The following is a 24,768-nucleotide window of genomic DNA, read 5'->3' on the forward strand; positions in this document are numbered from 1 at the left end:
AATTAAACTGTGCATAACATATATATTTTTCCAGATAATCGAAAATTTTGAAGTTTAAAGGTCCTTAGACCCCTTAACTGATGATTTCTAGTATATATTTTGTAGAAAAAGATCGGAATAGTAGAGCTTATTTTTAAATTCCATTTTCGTTAAGTTTTAATTTTTCTTACAGAAAAAAATAATATCGAAATCTTTACTAATAATAAAGCTGAAAGGCTGCATGTCTGTTACACGAATAGCGCCTATACAGTTCGTCCGATTTTCATGAAATTTGGCACAAAATTAGTTCCTAGCTAAGGAGGGAGCACTTCAAAGCGATTTCTCAAAAATTCGATTTTGTTCTTATTATCATTCCGTGGATGAGTGAATTTCCAAATTATCATAACGTGGAATCGTAACGTGGGCGAGAAATTTATCATTCATTGTTTGTAAATATACAGGCGAACCAAACGGCTTTTTAATTTTCTACTGCGAGCAAAGCTGTGCGGGTATCGCTAGTGGTAAATAATAATGATAATTTATCTCTAAAATTAACTGAAAATAACCTTCCAACCAGTTTAACCACTTTCATTGTGTAAAACATCATTTGTTGTCCAGTAGGCAGTTTAATATAGAAAAAAAGTGGGGACCAGAAAAAAAAAGGTGAGACTACTTATAAATTTCTTTTACTTGCCACCGGTGACCTGAAATCTTTCCAAGTCTTGATTTATAATTTACACATAAATATATTATTATCAAAAAACTTTTTATTAAAAATTAACATTTTCATCAAATAAAAATATAATTGTTGTAACCAAAAAAAAAAAAAAAAGAGAAAATTAATTCGGTAATTGCAACTGGAAGGAAAGAATGAAATGCAGGCAGTTTTTAAAAACACAAATTTTCTTTTTACTTCCTTTTACAAAAAAGTAAGTATTATATTCGCGAAAAAATTTGCCATCAAAAATCGACCTTAATTTCCATTTTGCTCACCTCCAAATGAATGTTGAGTTTTTTTTTTTTTCCCCGACCCGACCACACGTGCATACACACCTAAGAACATATAGACGCCCGAAATATCCATTTTGACGATTCCCTAGTTAATTACAACGAGTTTTCTCGTGATGTCTGTTAGTACGCGATATATCACCAGTCTTTTGGTCGCCAAGTTTAATCGCCAACTTGGTGACAAATTGGACGATTTTTTTTCTTTCTATATCTGGTTTCAATTTGGGAATTGTTGGTGATATTTAGAGAGTTAACAACTGAATGACATTAAAATTGCCAATAATGGGGAAATAACATTTAATTGGTGTAAAAGGAAGTCATGTGAAGAACACATCGTTTCGAATTGATATTACTCATCGGTTTTCATTGCAGATACTTTTTGTAAAAGAATTTTTGTAACATAGACACTTTTCCTACTACCTTTTCTATAAAGAAGTAACAGAAAATTAAAATCAGTAATAAAATGCATGTGCAGGAACTGAAACAAAATTTTAAAAATGTCTTTTAACCAAAATAAATCCAATTCAATTCTTAAAACCAGTCTTTATTTCCGTTGCTCAAATGAAGAAATAGATTTTATGTGACTTCATACTGCTCTGGAATATCGTTGCGTTCTTTCGCAGAAGAATTTCCTGGTCTGTAGCTTTGAATTCGACCGTCCGAAAGAATGTTTATGGAACCAATAGAATTATTTCTGTAGTCCTTTCTTATCCAAGGTTTGAAATAGTATGCCAACAGAGCTCCAAGAACTACTAGGATTAAAAAGATGCAGACAAGAACAGCAGTAAAAGTACCAGAAGAAATGCAATCTGAAAATAAATAAATAAATAAATAACATGCCTGTAATTCACTTGTGGCAAATTAAGGGGGAGGGGGGGGGGTCAGCGTCAAAAAATTCACTTTTTTTACGAATATTTTTTAGAAAAGAGTTTGATAAAATTTATTGAAACCTTTTGTGCTTATTATGTATGATTTTAAGAATATTCGACTCATTTTTGGTCAAAAAATATCCTCACCTAAGCCTGTGACAGAATTTTTCCCAGAGCACCTTTGGAGAAAGATGATTTGCGGTGTTAACTGTTTCTCAGCTGACATTTATCTGAAATCAAATTCTGCTTGAATTTAGTCAAAGTATTAATGAATCCTCCCCCATCCCTACCTGCCCCTTCTAAGTTCTCTCTCTCTCTCTTTTTTTTTTCGACTTTAAAACATTTGGCGACCATTTGAAGTTGAAAGTGCTGTTTTTCACGAATAATTACGCTATTTTGTTTGTAAAAAAACTATTAAAAAAACAAAAACAAAATAAACTCAAACTCAAAGTAGGGGGGAGGAGGTTTTTTATATGCAGAATGTGTGTACTAAATTTGGAATGGATCGGTCCATTGGTTTTAAAATGGGAGAGAACCCAGGCTTTGAAAAAGTGGCTCTGAGAAAAACGCGTTCAAAGTTTTAGAAGCTAAATAGCATCAATTCCAGTTCCATAGAGTACAGTCCCTGTAACAGCTTCGATCTCCTTAGCCTCTTCTTTTTTTCCGTTATTTATTTATAGTACATTTAACTAGCCCCAAGCAAGCAGCACTGACATTCTGAGAGTCTGCAGCTGTCAGAACTGCTGATGAGCTGGATGTCGGAGCTACAGTTTGAAGGAGCGGAAATTGAATACTTGACAACTTAGAGAATTTTGCACGAAACAACTGGAAATTTTGGGAATATATTTTTTTTTTGAAATGTTTAACTACAAGACAAAACAAAAAAGGGAAAAAAAATCACTTTTTTTTTGAATCGGCAAAACCCTACTCTCACCACCTTAAACCACGAGCATACTACACTCCCTTTTTTAGTGTTTATAAAACATTTTAGATTGAATTCAAGATAAAACGAAATATTGGGAAAAAAAGGAATATAATATCCACAGAGCATCTAAAAAGAAACGAGCTGATGTGTGCATCACATGACTTCCTTTTACTCAAATATAATGTCATTTTCTTATTATTTAAAAATGATTCAATGATGAAATTTTAAAATGATTCAATAGTTTACTCTCTAAATATCACCAACAGTGGCCAAATTGAAACCAGATTTAAAAAAAAAAAATCTGCCAAATTTGTCGCCAAGTTGGCAACAAAACTTGGTGACCAAAAAGACTGGTGATATATCGCAAAGTGTCCACCAAATTATAACACCACTTGAGTTTACATCGAAATTAATAATGATTTCACCCCAAAAAGGGTCAAAAGACCCCCTTTGGAGCATCCGAATGCAACCAAAAAGGAAAGTGCACAACTAGACCCCACTAGGAGTCTACGTACCAAATTTCAACTTTTTAGGACAGTCCGTTCTTGAGTTATGCGACATACATACACACAAACATACGTACATAGAGTCGTCACGAGAAAACTCGTTGTAATTAACTCGGGGATCATCAAAATGGATATTTCGGGTGTCTATACGTTCCTAGGCACATATCCACTTGTGGTCGGGTTAAAAAAAACTCAACATTCATTTGGGGGTTAGCAAATTGGAAATTAAGAGCGATTTTTTGGTGAATCTTTTTTTGCAAATACACTACTTCCTTTTTTGTAAAAGGAAGTAAAAAGTAGGCATGTTGAATTCATTAGCATTTGAAGCAGTAAGAAGCAAAGGGATGTAAGTGGACATTTTCAAGTTTTTAGTAAAACGCGTTTGAAGTTCCTGTCCAATGTAGGCTTTCATTGAAAGATTTTCTAAATCACGCTGTCTAGCAATACCTATTAAGGCTACTAGTATTTTTTCGTGCCCCAAGACAGAGGAGTGGTTCACCTACCATTTGTACTGGTTGTCTCCAAATTTTAACTTCGGCCCCTTTTAATTTCGGCCTTACATCACTTTGCTTCTAACTGCTCTATTTGAAATTTAACTTCGAGAAGTTTAACATGGAACAACTCACCTGAACATCGTCCTTGAGATAACTTTTCCACTGTTAGGTTTGTAATCGTTATCAATTTAGGAGCAACTAAGGGGAAAAAAAAGAAGAAAATCCTATTTTTTTAATTATATTGTTACAAATTCTGTAAATATTAGTTATTTTTGTGATTAATTTGTCGTAATCTAGCTAAATTTGGTGTTTATTAAATTATCTGTCATCTCAAATTATTGTAGTAACGTAACCTGTAAATAGTTTCTTGTAATGAATGTACAGCCCCCGTACATTCGGTATACGGGCCCCTCATTTCTGAATGATAAAATTTGTGAATGAAAGAAATAAAATAACAGTCTACGATTTTCGGGAATCTTGTGAAATATTTGAGAGTTCTCTTTCGATGCCAATAAAAAGCCGTTACGCATGACAAAAAGTCAGTTTCGATTGAGAATTTGGACTGAGAGTGTATTAGCTCTGTTTATTGCGAGGCAATTCGCTGTGTTGTGTTTCGTATTTGGAAGTAAATACGTGTGTAACCGTTGAGTTTACGTGTTGAGTGATATTTGCTTAATTGCTGATGATTAATTTAGCAGTTGTTAACGATCTTTCCTGTACATAGTGTAAATAAATTTCCTGCGTTTTTCTCAAGAACTGTGTCGTCCTTTCAGGAAAGTTGGAAGTCGCACCGGATCCGTTACAATATTGTTAAGACGGCTTGAAAATAAATATGAATAAAATTAAAATATGCACTTAAGTATATCGTTACAGAATTACTTCATTATGTTCCTAACATACAGTAACCCCCAGATAGCGAGCGCACTTCGTTTCATATGCGTTTCAAAATTGTTATCAATGTTTCGCCAACTATTTTAAAACGGCTATTAAACGTTACTTCTCCTGCACAGGTCACTTTTAACAGCAATACCGTTATAACAATATACACTGTTAAAAAATCCAGAAGTTTTACGGTAAAAGTTAAAGGCATCCATGTTGCAAGTAACGTTTATCGTAAAATCCTATTTACTGTAGAATTTTACAGTAGAATAAACGAGAGTTGAAAAAAGCAACATGCGAGTAGCAGGTTCGCTCTCGGGATCTTCGTATTGACACGCGGCTTTGCTGACCACCATACCAGTTGGAATGCTTCGCGCGAGTACGGTGTGATGTGCTTCGCAGTGTAAGTCACGTGGTGTATCAATTGGCGCTGCAATCGTTGATTCTTTTCGGTACAATTCACTGTATATTTTTTTTGTACTGTAATAAACACTCCATTTTACAATAATATTTACCATAAAAGCTTCCAGAATTTTTAACAGAGTATAAACAATACGTTTTTTTACTGACCACCACATGTATTTCCGACTTGAGGATTACTTCAAAAATTTGTCTGGATACCGAATTAACGTTTAAGAATTACAGTGAAATCCCGCTGCTTTCAAGGGACGGGGAGGGGAATTCAAGGGACGGGAATTTCGTAATTCGTTGTTATGGTATTCATTGTAAAAGGTTTTCACTGTATTTCTATCTGATGTAAACATTCTGGAACTGATTGAACCGTATTCAGTATTAAAATACGTAGGGGTTTCAAAAGGTAAGACAACAAGAGCTCAGATGGGTGCGCAGATTCTCAGTATGAATAAAAAATACGCTGAAGATAATGAAGATGATCAGAGTTTTCAAACGGTACCGGTGGATGGAGCTGAATGTCCACTAACAGGACAGTCAGAAGATAGTTGTGTTGACGGAAACATGTCCCGTCAATGAAACAAGAAGTGTTATAAGGTTTTTACACTGGGAGGTAGTTGACCACCCGCTTTACAGTCCCGACCTCTCATCAAGTGACTTCCATCTCTTTGGACTTTAAAAGAAATTCTTGGACGTCCGACATTAACATAAGCATAGTCAAGAATGTGACACCACATCAAGATGACTTGCTGAACCACAGCATCGGTTCTAAACTGTTGCCCTCACAAAGTTTTTTCATCTTATTTTAATTATTTATTTATTTTGTGATCCAAAGAGATGAAACCACAGTGAAAGGTCTGGAACGTAAACAGGATGATCCAATGCCTCCCAAATCAAAAAATTCATCACACCTCTTGCTTCATTGGCGGACCTTTTTCCCGCCAACGCAGCCATCTTCTAACTGACATTTTGTCCTGCTAGTGGACATCCCGATCCATATCTGCCAGTGGTTGATGTAGATTAGGCAAAAGTCAAATTAAGACAAATCTGAATGAAGGGTGAAAATAAAAATTCGATGCTTCGTTAATTTCAATGTGACTCTGTTTAATTTCGAGGCAAACACACATCTTCAAAAGTTGTCATCCCTGAAAACAAAGAGATGTGTACTGTTCGCCTCTGAAAAGTTGAGCTATGGCCTTGAGCAAGTTAATTTTTTCAAGGGAGAGCAATCAGTAAGAAAAAGAATTGTTTGGCGTAGAGTTGGGCTACCATTGCAACCCTTTTACCGGCGAGAAAATCCTGTACCGCTTGCTACTTCTTACCTGAATAGTAATATTGTTCGCCAAATGGGCAATAACACTGCAAACTAAATCCGCAAGTTCTTAAGCCGTTTTTCCTCAACCCTATTTTAATAAATGGAATCGTTTAATCGGTCGGGCAGCGGAGCTCAACTTGCCAGAGGTGGACAGTACATTTCTGCCTGTAATACACATTGAGAAGAGATAAAACGGAAGGAGTGAAGACTTTCATTAGTAAAACAAGGATTAGAAGTCACGTGATAGATTTCAAAGCTTATCATTGGAAGAAAACAGGTATATTTCACCAATTTCACGCGAAACGTGTCAGCCATTCGTCGTTGTTAAATCACGTGACTTGGGGTCTTAGCCTCAGCTTTTGCTAAGCAAATGATTCTTGCTTGCTACTTCGACTTACTAATTTCTTCTATAAGGTAATACAGATGTTTGCCTTTCCATCTCATCGGTGGTCAGATTATACTGTTCAGTACGTAAACTACGGGTGGGGCCCACTATGACTGTATCCTCTTTCCCGTCTCTTCTTCAAATAGTTTGAAAATTGAAACGGACTTGTTTTAGGGGCCATTTATAATTTACACAAGGAAGATTTTGGCAATTTTTAACCCCTGCTCCCAAATATGTAAGGGTACGTAAGATTTTTCGACCCCTCCCCTCCCCTCTATTCTTACGTAAGATTCAATTTCATTTTTAAAAATAATAAAATAACGAATCTTACATCACTGGAATAGTTATTAAATTCACAACTACTTTACAAAATCTTTTTGCGTAAAGAAATATTTACTAAGAAGTTGAAATATAGACTGAATGTTTTTTCGATTATTTTTTTTTCTTTTGTATATGATGCGATACTAATAGAAAACAAAACATGCAATACAAAGTGCGATTCTTTTATCATATTTTACACTATTCATTCTTTGTAATAGAAATAAAAAAACGACCCCTCCTAATACGTTTTTTACCTTCCAGACGCAAATAAAATATGATCCCTGCCAAACCACTTGACCGCGCGAGTTCTGATATAAAATATCGATTTGGAAAATATTACGTAAGAATAGGTTTTACCTCCCCCCCCCCCAAGTAAAGGTATGTAGAGATTTTTCCAACTCCCCCTCCCCTTCGGGACCTTTACGTAATTAATGAATGGCCCCTTATTTTGGTACGGCATTTTCATGTGCCATTGAGGTACGAGTAAAAAGTAACTTCAAATGTGCTCACTTTTCCTGATAGAGCAAATGTATCCTTTCTTGAGGTCGCATACGACATCATTCCATTTCATGGTGAACGTCAGGATTTCTGCACAGTTTTCGTGGTCTCGATTTGGCTCACCCGAATCCCAGTTTATCCAATCCAGTTCACTTTTGTCAGACCAAGCGAAATCTTTTCCTAATGAGGAAACATGCAGTTATATACAGGGTGTTCCGTTTTAACCTGCAAGACCTCTATTTTTGCAACCATTATTCCTAGATGCATACTTCCAATTGCAACAATGTTCAAAATCAGATGCTGAGCAAAGATATTGAAAGTTGGAAGCAAGCATAAAAATGAGTTAAAAAATCCAAACTTCAACTTTTCATACGGACCCTAGGTCTCCCAACTAATATTTAGGGAAATTCTCTCCATTCAAAAATATTACTATAACAAAAAGCTTGACTTTTGTGCGACCAAAGCTCATGGAGATATTCGAATTTTAAGTTTTAAGTGTCCATACAAAGGTGAGATATTAACTTATCGCCCTTTCAGAGGAATGATAGGTTGCCGAAGTAAAAAAAAATATATATCTATATTTTTCATTGCTATTCCGAAATAAAAGTAACTGTTATGCCATGATATGCTAAAACGCGCTATAAAACGTCGAAAATTTGAAAAACCACACTCTAAGCACGCATAAAATTTTAACCTTTGTTAACTGCTATATTTCCCCCCAAAAGGTGTTATCGACAGCGAGTGTAAAGTGGTGTAAGTCACAAAACGCTGCGTTTGGTATCTCGGGACATATTGGTCGCACTAATGTCAAACTTTTTGTGTTGGAATTATTTTTCAATGGAGATTATTTCCCTAAATATAGGTTACGGGATCTAGGGTCAGTATAAAAGTTAGATTTCGTATTTTTTGACTCATTTTTATTTTCACTGCAAACTTTCAATATCTTAACCCGGCAACTGATTTTGAACATCTTCACAATTGAAAGTATGCATCGAGGACTAACGGTTGCGAAAATAATGGTCTTTGCAGGTTAAAACGGAACACCCTGTATATTAAATTTTCGTACGTAATATAAGAATATATACATAAAAAATCTGTTTGAGCATTTCGCTCTTCAAGCGAGTGGTCCAATTCAAATATATATCATGCTGTTTTGAATTGAATATCGCACTCCCAGAAGAAAACGCAACTGAAAAGATTTTTTTCTACGAAAGCTCAGGAATATTGATGCAGTTTTGACATTGGAAAACAAAGTTAATAATTTGTTTTGGACTTATTTTAAATACAACTGAGCCGAAAAATGTATAGCTAATTTTAAGAAACTACTTATTACCTTTTTGCTATTTACAAAAAAATTTTGCTTTCCATGATCATAAGTCACCGCTTTTTAGAGAAGTGACATTGTTTTTCTAGGGATGTGATAATGTACTATAGGGTCAGGTGGGGTAAAATGGGTATAAAATAGCCTACTTTTGGATTTTGACTCTAATATTTTTGCCAAAATATTTTGTTTCTATTTTTTGTTTTGTTTTATGTATAGATTACATATGTTGTGAGTAGAACTAAATGATTTTCACACATAATTTGATAAAAATTTATTATTGAGAGGAGTGTTTATGACTATATGTTTTTTATACCCATTTTACCCCACGCAGGTGAAAATGGGTAGCCTGTGGGGTAAAATGGGTATTAAAGTCTAAGAAGTGATAAAAAAGCATACTATTTGTTCAGTCAGTTGACAAAGTTTAACTATTAAATTTAAAAAAATAGGGCAAACAGTAAATTTGACAAAATATTAATAAGGTTTTTTTCAGCGCATCCATATACAATGATATCCATATATCAAATGATATCCATACTTGTCATTCTTTAAAAAAGTAATGGCCTCTATTGTTAAATTCTGGATCATTAACTTTTTTATTATTTGATGTTTTTCAATGAAATTCATGTCGTCTATATCAGGAAAAATAAAAAAAATCCTTCTTCTCTGATTTTTTACAAAATTATTTCATTTCATATTTACCTCAACAGCCATATATTTGCCAATAAATTCTTTCTTGCTTGTTTCCTCCAAGTATAATATTTATACCCAGGCACCTGTGGTTAAACTTTGCTTCATAAGCATGTTTTTAGCAGTTTCTATTCCAGATACTTCTTCTGAATGGAAACTTTCTTTTTCCACTATTTTTTATTTTCTTGTTATTTAATTCATTATTTTTTTCACTTTCAACTCTTAGCCTTTCGAAAACATCTTTGTCAATACTTTCTGTATTTGCCAGCATACATTTAAGTTGTTTTAAATAACTCATGCAGGTAGCTGTCAAATCTGAAGCTCTTATCAAAATTGCAGACAATATTGCACTTTTGAAATCTTTATAAGGTGACGAAATCGTGCTTTCTGACGTATATTTTTCATATTGAAACGAGGATGTGTTCTGAGAATTTAAAGGTACATTAGAGAAATTCGTAGCATCTGATTGCAACCAAATACAAATGTGACGACCAGCAACAGGCTGGGCCCAGCATATTCTGAGGAAATTGTTATTTTGTGCGCAAGTGCACACAAACTCTAGAATAAGTATACTGCTGGGTTCTTATTATTTATTATGATGGAGCGAAGTTTACTTTATAAAGTCATGGCATTGCATACTTTTATGTTTCAATCATTTTAAATTAACCACTAATGAATTAATATTCATTTAAAGTTAAATATGCTGTATCTTTTAAAACAACTTGCTGGAATGATAAGCCTAACCATATACCCATTTTACCCTATTTTCAAAATATGAGATAAAAATTGAAAATTTTTTTTTCTTCCCTGTAAGTTGAAGCAGCAACAAAAATGTCCAACTAAAGATATTATGACACAGTAATAAAAATTTCTCAAAAATCAGGAGCTAGAGATAGAAGTTTAAGTAGACAGGCGTCTTGAATTTATCTACTTCAATTTAAAGTGTTATCTCTCACTAAGAAATAATCTATTGATAAAATGTATTTTGCGAAATATAATTCAGAACAGCCAAGTATAATATCCCACTCAAAAAAAAAGGCAAATTTAATTTAAAATAGTTTTTAAAACCAAATATTTTGATTACCCATTTTACCCCACTACTCATTTTACCCCACCTGACCCTATACGTTACTGTGGAGAACTTAAACATTCACCTATGATTCATCTGAATTACTCGGTGTTTCGCTGACGTCTTTGCTAAGCGGCTGCTGACATTCGCCGGCGAATGCCGAGATTTAGCTGGTTTTAAACTTTTTCGCGAATATAAACACGTAATTTTTGCAAAAGCAATATTTTTATATAAATAAGTACAGTATTAATGGGCAGTATAATTTAAAAGAGAACACACGGAATTTCCACATTATTAATATTTCCCATTCTGCTCACTACTTTCACATTTAAAATACTTTAGGTAGATTCCATGTCAATTCAACAAAGACTGTAATATGATGGTCTCGGATTTTATTGAATTTAACATATGTTCAAATTCAAAAAATACGTTTTTTTTTTTTTTTTTTTTGCCCAAAAAAAGTCTTGGGCCAAGGTACAGGCCGCCAAAGATGGCGGTCCTGTCATGATTTCTCACTTGGGATTTTCGTCAAAATTTTTAAAGTACATTATTTCAGGAACGGTAGAACATATTTCGTTGCGGTTTGTTTCATTTAAAAGGATATTTTTTCGTTTAAAAATTTATTCAACATTTTGAAAAATGTGCTTTAGTTTTTTTTTTACAGTTTATTAGTACCACTGAGCACTACGTTCCCTGAAAAGAAAAGCTTCCACTTTTTTGTTTAACAGATTTTAGAGGCATTTGAAAAAAATGAGGGTTTTAAGGAACTCTTTACGTAATTGGAGACCTGAAAATTCAAAAAAAAAAAAAAAAAATCGCTGCAAGTGGCCAGAAAACACTATTAAGTTATATAGCGAAAATTTTGAGTCTCTATTTTATCCAGGAGTTTTATTTTTTATGAAAACTAGAACACGGCCTCATTCGCTGTATATCCCCACGCAACCTTTCAGCGTAGCGCCGTAAGAATCGTTACGCGCGCAATGCATCTTGTTCTCACTAAATTTCATATCCTGAATAAAATGGCGACTCAAAATGAAAGTTTCCCTATATGACTGAATTAAGAGTGTTTTCTGGCCACTTGTTGCAATTTTTTTTTTTTTGAATATTCAGGTCTGCAATTACGTAACGTTTACGTTCCTTAAAAACCCTCATTTTTTCAAATGCCCGTAAAATCTATTAAACGAAAAAGTGAAGCTCTCCTTTTTAGGGAACGTAGTGCTCAGTGGTACTAATAAACTGTAAAAAAATAAATAAAAATTTTTGAAATTGACATATTTGAGAAATATCAAAAACATTGTTTTAAACTTTTTTTTTTCAAAAGACTGGAAAAAAAACTAAAGCACATATTTCAAAATGCTGCATATATTTTTAAACAAGAAAAAAAATTCTTTTAAATAAAACAAACCATAACAAAATATGTTCTACCGTTCCTGAGATAAATTACTTTAAAAATTTTGAAGAAAATCCCAAGTGAGAAATCATGACAAGACCGCCGTCTTTGGCGGCCTATATCTCGCCCAGGAATTTTTTTTGGGCAAAAAAAAAAAGTATTTCTTAATTTTTTTATGAATTTTAACACATGTTAAATTCAAAAAATCCGAGACCATCATATTACAGCCCTTGTTGAATTAACGTGGATTCTACCTTTAGAAAAAGTAATGTCACACAAGCGAAGTTTTAAACATTCTTATGTTTCAGTAATAAAATTTAAAAGGTTACATAGTTAAGGTATGATAGCGAAAATTAAAGTTTGAAAATAGTTATTTCTATTAAATAAAGCATAAAGCGGTTTCTTTCAGTGAGATCTTAATCGTTAGTTGAAAATTTGAAAATGCTGAAAGAAATAAACGCCTGTCTCTGAAATCGGTTGCAAATGAGGATTGATTCCTACCTCCTTGCAACTGTCGATGAAGTCCAATGTGAAGTTCACGCTTTGTATGAATTATAAATTCATGTAAGACATCTGATTCTTGTTTGGAATGAATGCTCACCAAGTTTCCACCTAGTAATAAGTTGAAAAAGAAATAAAATTTACGTAGGCTGTTCAATAAGTATTAAGACTAATTTTACTGCCGCGAAACCACTCATCGGAATGTTCGTTTCTTTGGCATAAAAAATGTCTGTTGTATGTATTAACAAAAGCTATCGATAGTTGGAGTGTACAGACTCATGTTCCTGAGTATCACGTGTTGGAATTGAAGCCTGTTGGCGGGCGCTTACAAGAAATAAGACTAAGTTTACTGCCGCGAAACCACTCATCGGAATGTTAATTTCTGCAGCATGGAAAATGTCTGTTGTCTGTATTAACAAAAGCTACCGATAGTTGGCGCGTACAGATTCATGTTCCTGAGCATTACGCGATTGAATTGAAGCCTGTTGGCGGGCGCCTACAAGACGCAGCCAGCAGTTATCAAAATGGAAGCGTTGGTAGCAGTGGCGGCTCGTGCCTTAATTTGACGGGTGGGCCTGCTCTGTAAAGCTTTCACAATAATATTTATACAGATAACTTCTCTTCAAGCGTCAAGGTTTGAAATTTGTGTTTTACTAAATAATTCACTTGATTAATATATATATTTTTTTTTTCAATTTCAAGGTAAACAACATAAATTTAAAGACAACCAACCCATGCAACTAGTAATAAACAACACACAGCATTAATCAAACTGCTATTACACTCTTTATACCAACAACAATCAAGTTGATCGCGCAGTAGTATTAATTTCGATTTAGCCATGCTTCCTTAAATCAAATTAAGAAATCGGCAACAATATTTTATCTAGAAACAGTTTCATTAATTGACAATTTATTCTTCTTGATTATAAAAATCCTTGATTTTTTATTGTGTGAAACCACATTACAATACCTAAGGGCCACATCACATTCATAGTTCAATTCTTTTTTTTTTTTTTTTGCATTTAAATAAAATGTGTAATTTTTTGAAATCTTTGCATGCGCTTACTGATTAATCAATAAATTTTTTAATGCCATTAAAAAATTCAAAACACTTAAGAATATTTCAATTTTATAAAAAATTATAAGGCCTTTTTTTTTTGTTTTTGCACATATTTCAGAAATCGTTTTTGCTAAATGATCATAATAATCATTTCTTAAAAGCTGTGCATTTGCTTGCTTATCCTATTAAAAATGTTCTGTCGTTAATTATGTAAAAAATCACAAAAGTTCCATAGTAAATTTTGTTTACAAGGATATAAAAAACTCTCAACATTTTAGTAATTTATAAAGTGCTTATCCAATGCACAATTTTGTTAAATAGTATATTGTACTGACAGCAAAACTTATTACTTTGAAGCTGTATCTTCACTATAAAAAAAACCTTAACTATTTCAATAACATGGAAACGCACAAAAAAAAAAAAAAAAAAAAAAAAAATTGAACTATGAGAGCTTGAATTTAAATTATGCTTTTCGCAATCGCAAATTGCGATAAGATCCTAATGCTCGTTCGGTTTCTTGTTTCTACTAATGGCTTTTATCGCAACCGTAATTTGAGTTCAAGACTTCAAAATTCAAATGAATGTCAGGGGCTGGATGTTGTATGCTGGTTACTTCTTTCATGTGAAAAGGATTGTGTGATTTCGAGAAGGGTCGTTTATAAATAATTTGATTCCGAAGCACATGGACACCTACCCTATAAGCATAGAAAAATAAAATCAAACGTCGGATGTAATCCAACGGTCCAGTGAAAACAATAAGCAATTTGTGATTGCTCAAAAAGAAGTTCATCGAGAAAACGCACACCTAGCGTGAGTGACTTAAAGCCAATATTTTTTAAAAATAATTAAGCTAGTGCGTTGAAATTCCCATGATTTGTGAAACAATATGAAGTTTTCAAATAAACAAAACTCAATAGTTTAGTCATTTTTGAGGTAATGTAGCCGCTGTGTCTTTTAAGGACTGAAAGCGATGTACCGGGTCTAACAGAAATAATTCAAGTTTGTTCCGCGATAGAATACTTTAACATAGAAAATAAATTAATAGAGGCTATTTTACGATTAGTACTTATTAACTTTAGCCAATTATCAGAACAAATCAGAAAATTGAATAGATCTCACCGAATTGAAGGATTTTTGTAAAAGTTTCGGACAAATTCAGAGCTTTTAATTAGTACCACACTTAAAACCGATCTGTGCTACTCGAAAATAAACTGTCCATTCAGAAATTCCGCTCATATTAGTTCCAAGCAGAAAAATAAATTAATAAAAATCTGCATTAGATGCGATAAATCCATAAAATTGTAAATCCCTTTCCGGATTCAAGACAAAAGATGAACGGAGGAAAAGAAACCCTTTTTTCATTCCCGTGGGCTCTTATCTCTTTTTTCTGCCCTCCGAGCTGTTTTTTCGTACAAGTGACCGTGCTTAAAATCCTTCCCCCACCTTCTGTTGCCCTTCCATGGGCTAGAGAATTCTTGCCCACGGAGGATTAATTGGGGTGGTGCGTCTTGCGATTTTGGTTTGTCTGGTAGAGTCGTCGTGATTGGTTAGGAGCGGAGGTGTGGCTGGGGCAAACCAGTCGATGCCCCAAGAATCATTCTCAAAGCTTGCAAGCGCGAACGCTAACAGATGGAAAACTTCTAATATTTTATTAGCGATATGAAAAATGTTTTAGAGATTTAAAATCTGTTTCACGCCCCCAATTCTTTGTTTTCTGTTGTTTTTTTTAACTGAGATACAAAACGTTATTTATAAATAATTTATTTTTCGGTGCACAATTTTTCTGGGGGGGGGGGGGGGGCAAGCCCACCCGGCCCATAGTGACGAGCCGCCCCTGGTTGGTAGAACAAAGTTATGCGATTCAAGTTTGCTTTTGTCAGAAAAAATCAGCATCGGAGATCTTTGATATGATAGGTAAAGTTTTCAACGATGAAGCAATGTTTCGAGTCAGTACTTTTTGATGGCATAAAGGTTTTAAGGAAGGCAGGCAAAATGTGGAAGTTATTGAACGTGAGGGAAAACTGCCAACGTTCATCAGAGAAACAAGGATTAACACTGCTGATATTATCATGAAGAGGAATCACAGAATTATTTTATAACAGTGATTTCTGGATGTTTCCGTAACATTACAAACATTACGAGGCAAACATTTTGCAAGCAACAAAACATGTCTAAATTCTGCGGAGGCGGCTTTGACTAAGCTCTCACAAACTTAACGTTCACAAGTTTTTAAGAAGTGGACAGAACGTTTTAATAAGTGCATTTAGTCCCGCAGTAGTTATTCCTAAAAAAACCTATGCAAATTATGACGATTAAAGCTGTCCTGTATCTATACATATAATAAAATAAGATGTTTGTGTGTGTGTGTGTGTGGCGCGCTTCCTGGGAAAACGGTAAGGCCTAGAAAGATGAAATTTGGTATACAGGTACAGTTTTTGCTGAAGATGTGCACCTCGGGCTTCGATTTTTGATATTTCAACTAGAAAAAAAGTTATTTAATGTTTTATGTGTTTTTTTTGCACTTTTTACCTCACAGACCCCAAATCAATTGCACCAAACAAATATTTTTTGTACTATAGTGTAGAAAATTTAATTTTGAATATGATGAATGAAAATACTTTGAAGATTGAGCAATTTTTGTATATTTTTTGAATTTTTGAAAAAAACGTTTAATTTGCATTTTTCCTGGGTTTCATTTTTTTCTTATATCATCCTGCGAGAAGAATCAAAGCCTCATTTCTAAAATTTAAATTGGTAATAGTAAAAACATTTTGCCCTCTTCAGAAAAAAACAGTTCTTAAAAATACGCAATAGTTTTTTTTTTTAAACATTTTTTTTAATGCTGAACACATTCTGTCTTTTCACGCATCGGTCGAAAAAAGCTTTCTTCAATCTTTTATGTCTGTGACGTCACTACTTGGATTTCGATTCGATATTTACCATGGAATCTTAATCGCAAGCAATGTTAATTTTTTTTTTCTGTATAGCATACTTCTACATTTTATGACGTGTGACCACGTTTTTTTCCGGTAGCGCTTGGTTTTTTCTTTCCTTTTCTGTTTTATTTAGGGACTAGCCACCTGCGGCGACCAGCTGGTCCGCCTTTTTACGCCAAGGTTGCCGCCTTCGGCGGCTGCTTAGACAATTTAGCGACGGTATAATCAATGTTTTTCTCTATATATCAATATTATCATTTACCCTTTTACGCCAATGTCGCCGCCTTCGGCATTTGCTTGAAAAAATTTCGTGGCGGTATCAACCAATCTATATCTATATCATTATTAATTTCAATAAAATATTTTCTAGACCTTACCGCTTTTCCGGGAAGCGCGCCACGCACACAAACATCTTATTTTATCATAGTCGCCTGCGGTAACCAGCTGGTTCGCCCTCTTACGCCATTCGCCTTTCTATGCAAGCAGCCACCTACGGCAGCTGTTTGACTAACTTGTCATTTACCTTTTTACTTCAAGTTCGCCGCCTTCGGTGGCTGTTTAAATAAATTTGGCTGCGGTATTAATCAATCCAGTCTTATATTTTTTTGTGCCATTCACATTTTTACGCCAAGATTGCCGCCTTCGGAGGCTATCTATCTTTACGATCTACCTCTAAATTTTCTTATCCGTCTCTATTTATTTTAACCTTCCCACCCATTTCCTAACAAAAACAAAGATCACTAAAAAGAACTGCTTTTTTAGTTAAGTACAGCAAAAAAAAGTTATCTCTAAAATTCCCCATAGTGTGCAAAAAGTAGCGTTTGACAAAGAAAAAAAATGTCGCTGTTTTTATTGAATTAAATGCGCACAACTATGAAATCTAACGTAATTAAGATACAGCAAAACACCCTGCTTGTTGGGGGGGGGGGGGAAGGAAAAAGAAATAAATGCAATCCCTAAATAAAACAACAAAAAGGAAAGAAAAAAAAAGCAAGCGCTGCCGGAAAAACACGTGGTCACACGTCATAAAATGTAGAAGTAAGCTATATAGTAAAAAAAAAAAAAAAAAAGATTAACATCGTTTGCGGTTAAGATTCCAACGTAAATATCGAATTCAAATCCAAGTAGTGACATCAGAGGCATAAAAGATTGAAGAACGCTTTCTTCGACCGATGCGTGGAAAGACATAATGTGTTCAGCATTAAAAAAACTATATAAAAAAAACTATTGCGTATTTTTGAGAACTTTTTTCTTCTGAAGAGGGCGAAATGTTTTTACTATTACCAACTTAAGTTTCAGAAATGAGGCTTTGATACTTCTCGCAGGATGATATTAGAAAAAAATAAAACCAGGAAAAAGCGCAAATTAAAGGTTTTTTCAAAAATTCATAAAAAATACAAAAATTGCTCAATTTTCAAAATTTTTTCATTCATCATATTTAAAATTAAATTTCCTACACTATAGTGCAAAAATTATTTGTGTGGTGCGTTTGGTTCGGGGTCTGTGAGGTAAAAAGTGCAAAAAAAACACATAAAACATTAAATAACTTTTTTTTCAATTAAAATATCAAAAATCCGAGCCCAAGGTGCACATCTTCAGTAAAAACTGCACCTGTATACCAAATTTCATCTTTCTAGGCCTTACCGTTTTCCCGGGAAGCGCGCCACACACACACACACACACAAACATCTTATTTTATTATATGTATAGATTACATTAGTTTCTTTTTCCATTCTCCCCCCCCCCCCCCAGCTGGACCTTTTGTTGTATATACATTACGTTACATTTCATAGTTGTGCGCATTTAAATCAATAAAAACAACGAGATTTTTTTTATGTTTCTCAAACGCTACTTTTTGCATACTACGGGGGGGGGGGGGATTTAAGCCTTTTTCTTTTTTTTTGCTCTACTTAAAAAAATAAAAAAAGCGGTTTTTTTGAGTGATCTTTGTTTTTATTAGGAAATGGGCGGGGAAGTTAATAAATAGAGATGGATAAGAAAATTTAGAGATAGATCGTAAAGGTAGATTGCCGCCGAAAGCGGCAATCTTGGCGTTAAAATGTGAATGGCATGAATGGCACAAAAAAAAGATAAAGATGGATTGATTAATACTGCTGCCAAATTTATTTAAACAGCAGCCGAAGGCGGCAAACTTGAAGTAAAAAGGTAAATGACAAGTTAGCCAAACAGCCGCCGTAGGTGGCTGTCGCTGTTTGCACAGAAAGGCAAATGGCATAAGAAGGCGAACCAGCTGGTCGCCGCAGGCGGCTAGTTTTTAATAAATTTAGCCTTATTACTTATTTAACAGCCCTCGTATTTAAACGTATGTTTCCAATGCAGAAGAATTCTAGAATGCCGGCGTTTAATTTATAAATTTCATGATAGAAGGAGCAAAAAAAAAAAAAAAAAAAAAAAAAAAAAAAAAAAAATGGAAAGAGGAATAATTTGTATTTTCAAAACGCTTCATCTTTAATTAATTTTTTAAAAGGTTCAATTTTTAAAATAAGGCATGGTCTTTATGACGTCACAAGGGCACGCTACTCCACTGGCGCGCTGAATGCTTACGTTTGCTATCTACCTTGCTTCCAGATTATAACAAAGAAGCAAATGAAACATTGCGCTCTGCGCTTTGGCATTAGTGAATGGCATTTAATCACTTGTGATGTCATGCGCAGAAGCACAAAAATGGAAATTGAATATGCGTACTGATTAAAATAATTGTTAAAAAATATTAATCTTTGTCATTTAAAAAAAAAAAACTGTCAAATCCTATGTTTTTAAACATGTTCTTTCTGAAAAGAAACACTTTAAAATTTCGGAAATAACCCCATTGCGCTTGCTTATATTGAAGTCGAAGGTGTCAAACAAAAACTTCCTTATATAAGCGAAGTTTTGTTATAAAGAGTTAAATACCACACCGTACAGGAAGGGGAATTGAAGCTAATATGTTATTACCACAAATTCACTATACACGGACGCAACTGCATTCCTTAATCAGCATCGTTTTCAAAAGCCGAAACTTATCTGGAAGTCCCAATAGCGCGACCCCAAATTTACTACCATTTAAATTATCCAACTTCATACAAAAATTTAAATTTCAAATATCTGATAAATAGGGTAACGGCACCAGAGTCATAAGTTTGGGTTTAAATAATAAGAATTTTAGGTGCTGATGTTGCTGTGGTCCATGAATACGGTGCAACTATCTAGCGTTATCAGAGTGAATTTTATGAGTCTGTTGGTATTTACAAGGCAGTGGTGGAAGGTTATGAACAGCTACCACGAGTTCAGCTGGGGTTTTATGTTCGTTTGAATTTAATAAGGATTTAGTTCAGAAAATAAATAAATTTTACACATTTTGAAGATAAAAATGGAATTCTGTCCATTACTCATCCTTTCCTCATCCTATCTGTTACTGGGTATCATGAGATTTCTCGGTGTCTGTTACTGAGGGTTGGATCTGTTTGGAAATTGAGCGAATAAAAATAGAATTAACTAATTCAGAGGGTCCAGAAGCAGCCAAACGTTAGATGAGATTTAGTTGCATGAGAGAAAAATAGTTTAAAAAGTCTAAATACATTAAAAGGCTCCGAAAATTGAGTTAACCTGAGAGCAATGTCTTACGCATGGGTGTTACTGGTGCCGTTACTCAACATCAAGGATGCATGTTACATAAAAAAATAAGGAATGAAATAAACCTAAAGTTCATGTCTTAAAGTTGAAACAACATAAATAATGCAAGCTATGAATGGAAAACAAGAGCTCAAAATAAAAATAAAAACTTTATTGTACAGGGTTGTCCAAATTAAAGTTCCCCAACTCAGAGGCCTGTGCAGGATGTTTTATGGGTCATAATGTGATGAAATTTTGGAAACAGACAATTCAGATCATGCGCTCGTGATTTATTTAAAAAAAAAAAAATAGTACCTGAAGTTTCCGATAGGTGGCGTTGCAGATCAACAAGACATTCTATAGATGTTCTATATGTCTGCCGTGGTTCTCCACAACGTTTTCCAGCAGTGTGTTTCACAGCGGAACGCAATAAGTGCACATTAATACCACGCACATTCTGAATAATTGAGTCTTTCAGATCTGCCAAGGTTGCTGGATTTTCTCGGTAGACTTGATCTTTTAAAAATCCCCATAACCAAAAGTCGCATGGGGTGAGATCAGGCGGGCGAAGAGGCCAAGCTGTTGGGAAACAGCGGCTGATCACAGTGCATCAGTGAAAGTTGCCCGTAACACCTGTTGAACGCCCAGAGGAATATGGGGAGCTGCACCATCCTGCATAAATATCGTGTCCTGGAGGTGGCCACGTTGTTGCAGTTCAGGAATCACAAACGTTGTCAACATGTCCTGATATCGTCTTCCTGTAACAGAGCAGATTTCGAATCCTCTTGGAGTCACCTCTTCAAAAAAATAAGGCCCAATGATGAATGTTACAGTGAAACCGCACCATACCGTAACCTTTTTGCAGGGTGCAAGGGAACTTGATGAATTATGCGCGGGTTTTCACTGGCCCAAATGCGGCAGTTGTGCGCATTCACTTGACCATTCAGGTGAAAATGGGCCTCATCCGTCCAAAGGATATTCCAGCCAAGCAGCATCGACTTCCATTCTGGCAAGGAACTGCAGCGGAAATGTTTCCCGAACCACAGGGTCCCCGTCCGACAGCTGATGAAGACTTTGGATTTTGTAAGGGAAATAACGTAGGATTCGACGCATCACACGCCAGACGGTCGTATAGGGCATATCCACAGCACGAGAAACACGTGGTACACTGACAACATCATGTGGCGATTGTTCTAGTGGTATCCACGACCGCCAAAGCCACATCTTCTACGCGTGCAGAATTCACAGCATGGCGTCCTCTACCCGGCAAAATTCCCAGTTGTCCAGATCTTTCGAACTTCCTCATCATCTCTCTTAAAGCGCGTGGTGACATCGGTCCTCGGCGCATGTTCTTCAGCCGACGGAATGCTCTTAAAGCAGCACATGAGTTCTTGTCATTCTGGTAAAAAAGTTTGACCAATAGAGCTTTGTCTTTCAAAGTCACCATTGTGTACCAGCGAGGTTGAAAATAACTGCCTGTGCAGCGCCTGTCTTCCACCTTCCACTTTTGTAGGGCTCATCTTTTGCATACGTTGCGCAGAAGCTTTATTTCTGCAAATCACGTTGATGAAATATGCAAATTTCCCAATTACTTGTGCTACAGCGCCATCTATCGGCAACTTTTAGTATTTTTTTTTTTTTTTAAATAAATCACGAGCGCATGATCTGAAGTGTCTGTTTCCAAAATTTCATCACATTATGACCCATAGAACATCCTGCACAGGCCTCTGAGTTGGAGAACTTTAATTTGGACAATCCTGTATTGTATTTATTTAATTGTCCATTAGCCATTTAGTAAAAACATGGTAAACATTTGTTTGAAGCAACATTAATTTCACTAACTACTTTCAAATAACCATCATTCTAGAAGCAATATTTGCAGACAAATGTTTCAAAATACTGAAAATATTCTATATTTCTTAATAATTGCTGCTTGAAAAACATAATAAATACAGTTAAGTATTCATTCAAGTAAATTTAAATGCTGTTTTTAGACAAAATGTTTCTTGCAGAAGTTTTTTCCAATAGAAATGATACGGTATTTATTGATAAAAACTTAAAGGATTGTTTCGAAAAATCGGTTTAGTGTGCAACTTATTTTGATACAGACATACCAGAAATTATCTATGTTAATTTTAAATATAGTTATAAAAAAAACTTCGATCGTCACCGCGCGATTGTTTCAACTATCTCTCTCTCTCTCTCTAGCACAGATAAACATTTATACAGCATACTGCTTGAAACGATTTAATAGGCAAACTATTTTTACCTCTGAACATGCACATGAAGTTTGCCTCATACCAAGTAACTGTCTTTTCAAAATCAAAAAAGTAGCACATGTCACCACCGAGATCTCTCCAGTCATCTGGCTCCGATGGACAAAAAGACTCTTTTATGGTTTGGGTCAAAACGATTGGGTTATCTAAAATAACGAAAAGAAAAATTTTACTGTATATGATACGTACACCTGTTTATTGGAGAACACCTAGTCGTTTAATCGGCAGAACCCGACTATTGAATAAGCCATCTAGGCCCCGATATTTAGGGGCCCCAAATGCCGAAAATTACTTTAATCTATTGCTAAAGTTGTGCAATTTGAGTACAGAGGGGCTCAAAAAAGTATTTGGCCTAGAGCCCCTTCATATCCTTATCGGGCCGTGCAAATCGGAGTCAAGATGTTTTTGGGCTAAAGCCTTCCGAATCGAGAGTCGAATACTTTAAAATTCCTAGAGCCAGAGTCGGTGCATTTATCTCCGAATCTGCGCCAGGCCTGAGGAGTAAAAGTAGAAGTCGAGGACCAATTTCGGGTTGAATATGTCGGAGTTTGTTATTTCTCCTCCCCCCCCCCCAGTATGAAAAATATTTACAAATTTACACCGTGAATCGGAGTTTTTTTAAATCGCTCGTGTTCTTCTTCGACTTTTTCTTCTGCTTTTTTTCTATGATGCTCATCTCAGCTTAATACTTAACGAAGACGAGTCATCATCGTGGTGGTTCGTTGTCGTTGATATTCCCTTTGCATTTCGCAAAAGTCTTGTTGAAATCACACACCCATATTTTCTGGGAAATAGTTCAATGTGAATTCCGAAAATGCAATTTCAAGTAAATGAAAATGCCTAAATTTGGGTAAATCTAATCAACCTCCCAATGATTAGGGATTAAAGAATATAGACTAATGTATCACATCCACCTCCAGAAGATCGTAGAAATTAGTATACTTCTCTTTGTTGCAGTTTTTTTTTCTCCTGAATGGCAGTATATACTTCTAGAGACTTTTTGCACTTTGGAAGCTGTGGTAGCTTTACCTCATCTTTTCTACCACTAAATTGTCATCCTGTGCATTAACAATAAATAAGGTAACCATTTTACATTTTTTATGTTAAAAGGTTTGCATTGCACGGGACAGAAAGAAATACGAATTCTCTTCTGGTTCAAAAAAAAAGTTTTTCTTTTTTTTTTAATTATATGAGGCAGTAAGAAACGAAGAGGTGTAAGTGCAAAAATTAAAACTTTGAACACAAACAGTAAAAACAGTAGGTGAACCTATCCTCTATCCTTAAGCAAGAGATTGTACCAATTTCCTTGGTAGGTGCTGCTGTACAGCATGATTTAGAAAAACTTTTCAGTGTAAGATTACTTAGGAGCTCAACTTTAAACGCGTTTTACTTATAACTTGAAACTGTCACACTGAATTAATTTTTTTTTGTAAGGCTTGCTTCTCACTGCCTCATATGGAAAGTCGTTAAAATGCTAAAGGAATGACAGCTCACTGAGATCGAAAAGAAAAAAGCGTGAAGCAGAGAATCTCCGATTGAAAGAATTTCCAATACGTGGAAAAGTTATAAATGTGTTAAAAGCTTCTCATCAAGAGAGGGAGGGGGGAACTAGTTTCTAAGAGTATGACATACTTGTACCTCACAAAAAGTAATTAAATAATTTAGTTTTCCTAAATAATACTTCAGCTCGTTTTGCGGACCTTTTAATGTAGTAATATGTTCCAAAGAGACGTCATTGCAGGAAATTAAGATATCCTTTAAAAAAAAATTATTAAAAAAAAAAAAAAACACTATGAATGAAATGGTGCAAACAAAACTAGCAAAACATCACATGTAAACAGATGCAACAAATTAAACCAGGGAACAATTCTGGTTAGTAGTAAGACAAACCAGTTCTTAATACCAGAAGTTTGTTCACAGACAAAAGCGAATTTCCTTGTGCAATCTGCAATGCTCCATCGACGACTCCCAGCTCGAGTGGCACAAGTTCCTTCAACGAAATCTCTTTTACCTTTTCCCCAGCCGTTGTAACCAACAAAAAAGCCATTTGACCATTTTTGCGTAAAATCTTCCTGAAATTATAAAAATATTTACAGTTGATTTGAGAATTTTTGTTATGTGGCGGCAAAATAAATATGAGAATAAAAGTTATATAATGAAATGCATAAACACAAAAATACATTTTATTGAAGGAAATTGATCTAAAAAGCATTAGGGAGATGGCAAAATGTTAAAAACGTAGAGTTATGGAGCAGTACAATAAAAAAGTAAGGTCAGATGGTTAAGCATCAACTGGTGAGGTGTTTTTTGTAACGTAAATG

General features: G+C 34.8%; 1 protein-coding gene across 2 annotated transcripts in view; it reads right to left on the reverse strand.

The window, feature by feature from the left end:
* Nucleotides 1-1,530: 1,530 nt before the first annotated feature.
* The window catches only part of LOC129217618 (macrophage mannose receptor 1-like), a 40,580-nt gene continuing 17,342 nt past the window's right edge, over nucleotides 1,531-24,768 (reverse strand). For both annotated transcript variants that reach the window (XM_054851947.1, XM_054851946.1), the window contains exons 7-12: nucleotides 24,351-24,519; nucleotides 22,441-22,593; nucleotides 12,562-12,672; nucleotides 7,603-7,770; nucleotides 3,914-3,979; nucleotides 1,531-1,796 (exon numbers count right to left, since the gene is read on the reverse strand). In XM_054851947.1, coding sequence (XP_054707922.1) covers nucleotides 1,564-1,796; nucleotides 3,914-3,979; nucleotides 7,603-7,770; nucleotides 12,562-12,672; nucleotides 22,441-22,593; nucleotides 24,351-24,519 — 900 coding nt within the window. In that variant the 3' untranslated portion in view covers nucleotides 1,531-1,563. The remainder of the gene's footprint in view (nucleotides 1,797-3,913; nucleotides 3,980-7,602; nucleotides 7,771-12,561; nucleotides 12,673-22,440; nucleotides 22,594-24,350; nucleotides 24,520-24,768) is intronic.

The sequence above is a fragment of the Uloborus diversus genome, chromosome 2, assembly GCF_026930045.1.
Source record: "Uloborus diversus isolate 005 chromosome 2, Udiv.v.3.1, whole genome shotgun sequence".
In the NCBI taxonomy this organism is placed as follows: Eukaryota; Metazoa; Arthropoda; class Arachnida; order Araneae; family Uloboridae; genus Uloborus; species Uloborus diversus.